Source organism: Aquarana catesbeiana, unplaced genomic scaffold, assembly GCF_042186555.1.
Source record: "Aquarana catesbeiana isolate 2022-GZ unplaced genomic scaffold, ASM4218655v1 unanchor228, whole genome shotgun sequence".
Taxonomy (NCBI): domain Eukaryota; kingdom Metazoa; phylum Chordata; class Amphibia; order Anura; family Ranidae; genus Aquarana; species Aquarana catesbeiana.
This window is the reverse complement of record NW_027362655.1, coordinates 437,674-448,512: the sequence shown is the minus strand read 5'-3', so window position 1 is coordinate 448,512 and position 10,839 is coordinate 437,674. Positions and strand designations below refer to the sequence as shown.

General features: G+C 44.4%; 1 protein-coding gene across 1 annotated transcript in view; it reads right to left on the bottom strand.

Annotated features, from left to right (window-relative positions):
* Positions 1-261: 261 nt before the first annotated feature.
* LOC141121642 (uncharacterized) overlaps positions 262-10,839 on the bottom strand; it is a 226,262-nt gene continuing 215,684 nt past the window's right edge. The window contains exon 10 of the mRNA XM_073611310.1: positions 262-1,613. Coding sequence (XP_073467411.1) covers positions 439-1,613 — 1,175 coding nt within the window. The 3' untranslated portion in view covers positions 262-438. The remainder of the gene's footprint in view (positions 1,614-10,839) is intronic.

Below are 10,839 nucleotides of genomic sequence, written 5' to 3'. Positions count from 1 at the left end.
AATTTTTTAATTAACACACTGATTTCCTATGATCGACAGCTCTATCTATGGGCCATAATGAGGTATTTTTTTCCTGAAATACCTCCATCTGTGAAAATAACACAATACAGAATTGTGGACAATAGATGGAGCCAATGATCATAGAAAATCAGCTAAATGTCATGGCTGGTCAAACAGGTGTCATATTCGATCAACTATTTTTTTTATTTTTCATAATAGACCATCAAGTCTCTATACCACAAAATTTACTCAGCCAATGGAAAGGTAATGACTCCATTTTTATTTGCTTTTATGTGCTTCTTCCCCACATGAGAGCTGTGATGTCCAGCAACATTCATATAGAAGACATTTCCCACAGTCAAGACACTAATACACCTCGAGGGTTGTGTGGGATCCCTGATGTACAGGAAGACAGGACTTCAGTGAGGAACAATTCCCTCACTCAGGACAGGAAAGTGGCTTCTCCCCCGTGTGAGATCTCTGATGTTTGTAAAGATTGGACTTCTGTGAAAAACATTTCCCGCACTCAGGACAGGAATACGGCTTCTCCCCTGTGTGAGACCTCAGATGTGTGAGAAGTAGTGATTTTCGTACAAAACTTTTCCCGCACTCAGAACAGGAATATGGCTTTTGCCCCGAGTGACACATTTGATGAGTGACAAGTTCTGATCTTTGTACAAAACATTTCCCGCACTCAGGACAGGAATGCGGCTTCTCGCCTGTGTGCAATCTCTGATGATTATTAAGGCTGGACTTATCTGAAAAGCATTTCCCGCACTCAGGACAAGAATATGGCTTTTCCCCCGTGTGAGATCTCTGATGTTTGCTAAGATGGGACTTCAATGAAAAACATTTCCCACACTCAGGACAGAAGAATGGCCTCTCCCCCGTGTGATACCTCTGATGTGCGACAAGTCCTGATTTTATTGCAAAACATTTCCCACATTCAGAACAGGAATATGGTTTTTCACCTGTATGCAATCTCTGATGTCTACAGAGATTGGACTTGCCTGAAAAACATTTCCCGCACTCAGGACAGGAATATGGATTTCCACCTGTATGTGACATCTGATGTGTGACAAGTTGTAATTTTTGTGGAAAACATTTCCCACACTCAGGACAAGAATATGGCTGCTCACTCGCATGCAATTTTAGATGTCTGTAAAGATTGAACTTTGCAGAAAAACATTTACCGCACTCAGAACAAGGATACGGCTGTTCTCCTGTCTTTTTTTCTGTGTGAGATCTCTGATGTAGGGAAAGATGGTACTTTTTTAAAAAACATTTCCCACACTCAGGACAGGAATGGGACTTCTCATCTGTGTGAGATCTTTTATGCTCATCAAGATTAAATTTAAAATGGAAACACTTCCCGCACTCGTTACAGGAAAACCTCTTCTCTGTTGGAAGGACGGCACCGTCCCTCACAGTCTGAGGTTCCTCAGGATAAGAGGAATACGATGGTCCATCTACACTGTGTGGTGCCGGATGGACATTTGAGGTAGTCGGGTTTTCTCCTGGACTATACTGTGTGATGTCCTCATCTTCTACTTTACAGTCTGGAGACAAAGTGAGACAATCCTCTGAGGTTTTCCTCATCTCCCGTCCATCTACTATAATAGAAAGAAAAGGAGCATGTAATGTACAACAGAGTATATAGGGCAGGGGTCAGGAGTATGTAATGTACAATATAGAATATATAGTGCAGGGGTCAGGAGTATGTAATGTACAATATAGAGTATATAGTGCAGGGGTCAGGAGCATGTAATGTACAACAGAGTATATAGGACAGGGGTCAGGAGTATGTAATGTACAACATAGAATATATAGTACAGGAGTCAGGAGTATGTAATGTACAACGGAGTATATAGGGCAGGGGTCAGAAGTATCTAATGTACAACATAGAGTATATAGGGCAGTATATAGGGCATGGGTTAATCAATATGTAATGTTAAACAGAATATAGTATATAGTGCAGGGATCGGGACTATACAACATATAGTATAAGATACAGCAGATAGGACTATATAGCATCAGAATGATGTAACGTACAACATAGAGCATATGGTGCAGGGATCAGGAGTCTGTCATGTACAACATAGAGTATATAGGGCAGTATATAGGGCATGGGTTAATCAATATGTAATGTTAAACAGAATATAGTATATAGTGCAGGGATCGGGACTATACAACATATAGTATAAGATACAGCAGATAGGACTATATAGCATCAGAATGATGTAACGTACAACATAGAGCATATGGTGCAGGGATCAGGAGTCTGTCATGTACAACATAGAGTATAAAGTGCAGGGGTCAGGAATATGTAATGCACAACATGGAGTATATAGTGCAGGGGTCAGGAGTATGTATTATAAAAGATATTGTGTGTGACACCCTCCTAGATAAGATAAGGCTAGGTACATTTAGTTCTTTTTGGCTCCCCTGTAATCAGTGAAGCAGTATGTGATTGCTTTGGAGTGTATAGGCTTCCCTGGCTGCAGATTTAACTGCTTCCCCCTGCCTTCTGGAGGATTCTAGAATGTTGTGGGCTGGAAGAGGCTAATCGACAGCCTGAATATTTATGAGATCTCAGTCAATCCCTGGAAGAGGATGCCTAGTAGGTGGCTAAGGAGTGCATAAATAGTCTGGTGCCTGAAGCAGCCCTGTTGTCCAGAAGAAGAAGTTCCCAGCCTGAATAACTACTGCCCTTCTGTGCAATCCAGCTGTAGTTCTACATGTGCTCATGGAGGTCTCAGCTATGCTGGAGCTGGGGGGCCTATTATACTGAACCTTGCTAGAACTGATTGAGAATCTGGTCTGGAGAGTTCACGGGAGAAATGTCTGGCTGATTTTATAAGGAGGCATGCAAGTATACAGGGACATTTGCGAGTACAAAATACAAACAAGTTACAATCAAGTGGCCACTGCCCCCACCTATAACTGGTCTATTGCAGCAAGGAGCACTGGAAGGGCAACATATGTTAAACATACAAGGAGATTTCCAAGCTCAAACTTACCAACCAGCCAGCAACCAACCAAATTGACCTGTCTAGCAATATGTGTTAAGAACAGGGGTTTAGTCTGCACACATTTGCAAATACATGCGTGAGTGCATGTGCTCCCATTGTGGAGAACCAGAAGTCAGGGTTAGGGACTACAGAAAACAGGGTGTCTTGACGGGGGCCTGTAGCTTTCGCATGTACTGTATTTGCAAATGTGTGCAGACTAAACCCCTGTTCCTATTGCTAGACAGGTCAATTTGGTTGGTCGCTGGCTGGATGGTAGGTTTGAGTTTGGAAATCTCCTTGTATTTGTTTGACATTTGTAAGTACAGTCCTGTATGTAGGTACCGTTTTTTAGAGCTGGCGGTCGGCTTTCTCATGATAACAACCGCTGCGGCTAATGAGCCGCTTGGCCGTTATCATGAACAGCAAGTGGAGATGTCTCCTCCCCCCCATCCCACCGGGAGACTGGAGCGACCAACCAGCACATCTGCCGGCTGGCCAGAGACCCGAACAAAGCTGGAATTTGCTTTGATCGGGTCTCCTATGTAGTAACCGGGAAGCAACATCACACCACTGCTAAGAGGTCCAGATACAACTTTATTCATTAAAAGTTAGGGGTACAATCCAAAAAGTAGTCAATGTGATTTGAGGGTCCAAGCCTTCACTCCATCAGGTCTTGACTGGCAACAATGTGAACAAACCAGAAGTGACCTGGTATTTTTTTTCCATTGTGAATTACAAGCAAAGGCCTTATCAGCACCTCTGGTTTGTTCACATTGTTGCCAGTCAAAACCCGATGACGGTGACCCCTAAAACCTGTAGGCTACTTTTTGAATTGTACCCCTGACTTTTAATGGACTGAAGTTGTGTCTGGACCTCTTAGTAGTGGTGTGGCCCTTCAATTCTCGTTATATTACACTACAAGCCAAGGAGACCGGAGATCCTCTGGGGTGTAGAAGTTGCCTGCCCAGGAACCAGATCAGATCATTTACACCAACATCAATAGCTTAAGATAAAAATACCAATAATTTAACCCCACGGGTCAAGCGCTATCTTTCCACTTTCCAGAAGAGTGACTGTGGCTGTGTGCCTGGGTGCAGCTGAGCTAGCTTAGGAAAAGAACCTGGGGCAAGAACAACTTGCCCACCTCAGGGGTGAGCACTACAAGTGTAATGTTGTTCATCAATCTGTGGTATCTTAAACTGGTTCTAAAGGCTGAAGAATGCATGAAGGTAAAAAAAACTTTTTATACAGCTCCACCCCCAGCCCCCCTAATATTTTCCTGAGTCCAATCTCGATCCAGTGATGTGCACAAGCGCAATAGCTCTCCCGAATCTCTCCCTTCTCATTGGCTTATACACAGCATTGGCAGCCACACCGGAAGTGACAACACCAGTCTCCTCCTGACGCGTTGCGTCTCTGAACACATGACTTCATCAAAGGGTAATCAAGGGTGATTACCCTTTGATGAAGTCACGTGTTTAGTGACGCAACGCGTCAGGTGTCGTCACTTCCGGTTGCGACCGAGATCGGAAGTTCCCTTGTTTGTGTAGCTGTACTGAGTGATTTTAAACTGTAAGTTACTACTCGTTTTTTTTTTAAATTGCATTGGATTACTACACTATGGAGCCCCCTCTTTTGTTGCATGTAAACTGCATTTGATGAGCCTGAAAACGTATCCTTATACTGTGTTGTCTTGTCTTGGATACCTCTGGAAATTGATCGATCGTTGTGGATCCAATATTTCATCCACATAAAGGCTGAACCTGACCTGTAGGGGTCTCCGTATGAAGTGAGAGGCTGGGGCAAAAGAATGGCGCACAGCAGATGGTGGAAATATTTGGATGAAGTGGATTTTCTTTGCTTTTTGCACATGCACTTTATTTCATGAACTGTCTGTCTGAATCTCCTTGACTGGACTCTATTTTTGCACTAATCATCACTTTGGTGCATCTTGCACTTTATGTTTGAAGATTATTTTCACTTACTTATGAAAGATATTAATGTTGATGATATTGTATATTTTTTTGCCCTTTTTTATGAAGATTTCCTTGAATACTGCACTCTAGATTTATATATTGTAGTTAGTACTGTTTATTCAGTACCGAGTTAGCGCCGCATTACTCTCTTTTTTATAGGTCTAGTAACACCTATGGTGAAAATCAACATTTTGCTGCCAGCTGAACCCCAGAATCTCCATGAATACAGTCTAGATACATAAATTGTGTCTGCAGCACAGAGAAGGAAGATTATCCAAGAGAAATACAGGAATACAGGACGGGGAACACAGCTCAGGAAAGTGACCAGGGGATTACAGGCTGATATCACCCAGTCCTTTCCCTACTCTGGACCAATCAGTGAGCAGTATGGGTGGAGGAATGTATTTAGTGTTAATGACCCACCTGTGCTGATCTCTGTAGGAGTGTCCTCCTCTTTAAATGTCCCCGTTATTCCATCCTCCTCCATAGACTGCTGATCATCCCTCACATATGTCTCTTTTTCTTCTTTAACCTCAACTTTCATATTTAGCAGATCTTCACCCTAAACCAAGAAAATGAGAGGAAATATCACCTGTAAAATAAAAGCTTTAATATCGTGACATCACTCCACACATTTTCTCCATGAATCCAGGTTCTAGATGTTCCATCCCACTAACCTTGTAACAGTGAGGGATGGTGTGATCTTCCTCTGTAGAATCCCGGGAATACAGAGGATGGGGACATCTCTCTGGTGGGTCTCTGCTGTTTGATGGGTCCATCATTATGTCCTGGTAGAGATCCTTGTGTACTTCAGAAAGCTGCTTCATCGCTCCATACTCCTCATCCTCCTCTTTAAACTCTTCTTTGACAACAATATTATAATCCCCGAGGTTTCCACTCTGAACATATAATAAAACATTCATTGCAACAAACATGTGTATGTGTATAAATCATATCTACCAATAATTGTCAATCATCTACCTGATGATGGTGAGGGATGGTGTGATCTTCCTGTGTGGAATCCCGGGAATACAGAGGACAGGGACATCTCTCTGGTGGGTTCCCATTACTGGATCCATCTGTAGGAAACACACACACTGACTGAATACATTGTTTCTATGTGTTTATCAGATGATGGGGGATCTAGGTGGAGCCTCCGTACTGCTCTCTCCTTTACAATAAAGTCTCCTCTTACCCGGTGATGTGAGGGGTGGCTGATTGTCCATCATGATGTCCTTGTAGAGATCCTTGTGTCCTTCTAAATACTCCCACTCCTCCATGGAGAAATAGACAGTGACATCCTGACACCTTATAGGAACCTGACACACACAATGATACAGTCACCATCCAGACACATCCCTTGTCTGTTACTGGATAATGTCCCAGAATTCCCAGCACCGCTCACCTCTCCTCCATGATCTCTCTGGTGACTTCTAGAATCTTCTTTTTCTTTCTCTATTCTATCAGGGAGAGAGGTGGAGGCAATGTGATGGTCATATGATCTCCAGACTTCACAGGAGGAAAACTCTAGATCTGAATGCAAATAGTAAAATCAAATGATATTCCCAGAATCCTCCTCACCTCTCTGGTGAAGTCTCTATTATTAAAGCCCCAATTCAGACCAAGGTTATATTTACTTACACAGGGCCTCCCACTCCATAGGTTAAAAAGTTTTCGTAAGCAAATCTGGTATCATTACATACAACATGGGACAAACAGTCATAATTTGCTAGTGAGGAAACCGAGGGTCCATCCACATCATAAGAGCATCAGAAAAAAGAAAAAAGAGCCAGATGAAAAAGACAGTGGTAGGAGGAGCTGTGAGGTCAGTGTGATGTCATAGGACATATAGACTCTGGATGGAGGGACATTTAGATGGGGAGATTTGAGGGGCCCTCTATATGAGGCTCCTGTGCAAACCAAATCATTATTCCTGGGTGTGTCCTACCTCTCCTAAACTGAAGAGTGAACTTTGACCTTTACCATACAGAAATCTGTCAGGAATCTGTGAAAGTAAGCTCTCATGTGATCAGGTGACGTGCGGAGGAACAGAGTGTAAATACCAGACCATTTTCTCCAGAGCTCCTAATGGTGGGGATGGATTTTGCTGAGTGCTGGTGCCAAGTTTCCACCCCCCAGGATCACTGCAGGTGTGGAGAAAAGCTGTGTAAGAGGATATGGAGGAGAGATGAGGAGGAGATCCAGGAATCAGGATAAAGGTCAGGACAAGCAACAGACGAGCGCATCCAAGAGATGAAGCCGGGGTCACTACACAGAAAATCAATCCAAGGAAACAACAGGCAGGACGAGGAATAGCAAGAAGGAGCTCAGAGACAAATGAGAATATTGCTCAGCCAATGGGAGATTATCTCAGCATGACTTACATAATGAAGGAGATGAGGGGGAGGGGAGGAAGTCACTTATGGTGACCATAGAGACATGGAAATTCAGCTGGTTCAGCAGGGATCGGTCATATTTCCATCCATGTGTGGTCACTGCCGGATAAAAGTCACTCGATCAGCGGCTGCAGCCAATAGCTTCATCACTGATCTGTGTATTCTGAGAGCGGAGGAGCGCCCCCCATTGTCAGAATACAATAGTGCAGTGGAGAGGATTCCCCCATCCCCCTCCAATGTGTGGATGGGGGAATCACTTCAGTTTTTTCCTCTCATCCCGCTGGATGAACGATAAAACTGAACCATGTATGGCCAGCTTTGGAAGCAAAATATATTAATCATCAACTGATCCCCCTGAAGGGGTTAATCTACATATTACCTCCTCTGCCGCCAGATCCAGCAGTGTCTTCTCTCTACGTCTTATGGAATGTCCTGTCTATCTGACATCACTTCCTGTCTGTATTCCATAGAGACTTCCTGTCTGGGTAGAGGTGAGATCTCCACCTTGTGGAGCTCAGAGGAACTGCAGCTCAAGAAACATCTCGTAGTGTGAACACGGCCTTGTGCTGTGTGTGTATGCAGGGCTGGTGCAAGGATTTTTGACACCCTAGGTCAGTGATGGTGAACCTTGGTACCCCAGATGTTTTGGAACTACATTTCCCATGATGTTCAACTACACTGCAGAGTGCATGAGCATCATGGGAAATGTAGTTCCAAAACATCTGGAGTGCCAAGGTTGATCATAATTGCCCTAAGCGAAACCTCATTTTGCCACCCCCCCTTGACTCCACCTCCTTTGCCCTGCCCATGTATTCCCAACCTTTTTAATGAATTATAAATGCAGCCTACCAGTGCTCATCTATGAATGTTTGCTTTCTTCCATTCATTCAGGAGTGGGGACACAGACACAATCCTCTGCTACCGCTGCGCCTCTGATATTATGTGCGAACAGAGCAGCGGCTGCCTGCTGATTGCTTGCTGCAGAGAAAAGAGAGTAGGAACACCAGTGGCTGTGCACCCTAGGTAGCAATGCGCCCTAGGCGGCTGCCTAGTTTGCAGCGGCCCTGTGTGTATGTACTGTATATCCTTCCCCTTTCTCTCCTCCCTGAGTGTGTATGAAGAGGCGGAGCCCTGAGTGTGTATGAAGAGGCGGAGCTCTGAGAGTGTATGAAGAGGCGGAGCTCTGAGAGTGTATGAAGAGGCGGAGCCCTGAGTGTGTATGAAGAGGCGGAGCTCTGAGAGTGTATGAAGAGGTGGAGCTCTGAGTGTGTATGAAGAGGCGGAGCCCTGAGTGTGTATGAAGAGGCGGAGCCCTGAGTGTGTATAAAGAGGCGGAGCTCTGAGTGTGTATGAAGAGGTGGAGCTCTGATCGTGTATGAAGAGACGGAGCTCTGATCGTGTATGAAGAGACGGAGCTCTGATCGTGTATGAAGAGGCGGAGCTCTGAGTGTGTATGAAGAGGCAGAGCTCTGAGTGTGTATGAAGAGGCAGAGCTCTGAGAGTGTATGAAGAGGAGGAGCTCTGAGTGTGTATGAAGAGGCAGAGCTCTGAGTGTGTATGAAGAGGCGGAGCTCTGAGTGTGTATGAAGAGGTGGAGCCCTGAGTGTGTATGAAGAGGTGGAGCTTTGAGTGTGTATGAAGAGGCGGAGCTTTGAGTGTGTATGAAGAGGCGGAGCTCTGAGAGTGTATGAAGAGGCGGAGCCCTGAGTGTGTATGAAGAGGCGGAGCTCTGAGAGTGTATGAAGAGGCGGAGCTCTGAGTGTGTATGAAGAGGCGGAGCTCTGAGTGTGTATGAAGAGGCGGAGCTTTGAGTGTGTATGAAGAGGCGGAGCTCTGAGAGTGTATGAAGAGGCAGAGCCCTGAGTGTGTATGAAGAGGCGGAGCTCTGAGTGTGTGTGAAGAGGCGGAGCTCTGAGTGTGTATAAAGAGGCAGAGCCCTGAGTGTGTATGAAGAGGCGGAGCCCTGAGTGTATATGAAGAGGCGGAGCTCTGAGTGTGTATGAAGAGGCGGAGCTCTGAGTGTGTATGAAGAGGCGGAGCTGAGTGTGTGTGAAGAGGCGGAGCTCTGAGTGTGTATGAAGAGGCGGAGCTCTGCGTGTGTATGAAGAGGCGGAGCTCTGAGTGTGTATGAAGAGGCGGAGCTCTGAGTGTGTATGAAGAGGCGGAGCTCTGAGTGTGTATGAAGAGGCGGAGCTCCTGCTGGAACAGCGGTCGGAGGAGGAGTCTAGGAGGGAGATGACAGAAAGCACAGTAGACTCGCAGGAGTGAGCGAGGAGGATCCAGTTCCTTTGCCATCGGAGGTGAGGAGAGTGTGAATGATGTTGGTGACTCTGGTAGATGAAAAGCTGGGAGTCATATTGCTCTGGTGAGTGGGGAAGCACCACTAAGGGGGCGCCCTCACCATCACGTGTGTAAGAGGTGGAAGAAGGCGTGGCTACACTACAGCTGGCACAGTTTGGAGCACCGAGAACTTCACACCTTATCAACTTTTCATTGATTGGTGGATTTTTTTTAGAAAAATAAGTTTGTTGAAGAAGATGCAAAGAGGAACTTGCAGAGAACACTATAATGAGCACAACATATTGTATGTTTACATGAATTTGCAAATTATAATTATTATAATAGCCAATATTATAAGATTAAAGAAGTAGGTGTAAAGTGGAAGTAGTGAATCTGCAGGGAACATCATCTTGAGCACAAAGCACTTTGGAGGTTATTTACTAAAGGAAAATCTACTTTGCACTGCAAGTGCACTTCAAAGTGCACTGAATGTGCACTTGGAAATAAAGTCACTGTAGATCCAAGGGGGACATGCAAGGGAAATAAAAAAACAGCATTTTAGCTTGCATATGATTGGATGATAAAATCAGAGCTTCTACTCATTTCAGATCTACCCCTTAGATTTAGAACGACAGCACTTTCCGTGCACTTTCAAGTGCACTTGCAGTGCAAAGTGGATTTGCCTTTCGTAAATAACCCCCATTATGTTGTATATGAATTTGCACATGTATCAGATTATTTAATTTATTGATAAACACCATAACATCAATGAAGTAGGTGTAAAGTGGAGGCAGTAAATCCGCACAGAATATTATTTTGAGCTCCTAGCACTTTATATATGAATGTATCCACATATTTTAGTGTATGTGTGATGATTTATGTGCACACACAATAGGACAGCGCTGTGACACATAATGATCTTCTAGTTGATAAAGGGAATACTTACCTTTGTTACAGCAGCAGTCCGGTATAAGTTATTTTTGTAGGTATTTGAGTTGTTACACATAGCGCGGGTTTTATTCTATTTATATTGGTGACATAATTGCCCAAATCTGGGGATCAGGAGCCATTTCCACCCTTTACTCTCGGCTGGGGTTCTTTGTATCCATATAACAGATGTTCTACATGACTAAATCTGCAATCAATTTTACTGCAAAATCAAAGGGGCCAAAATGT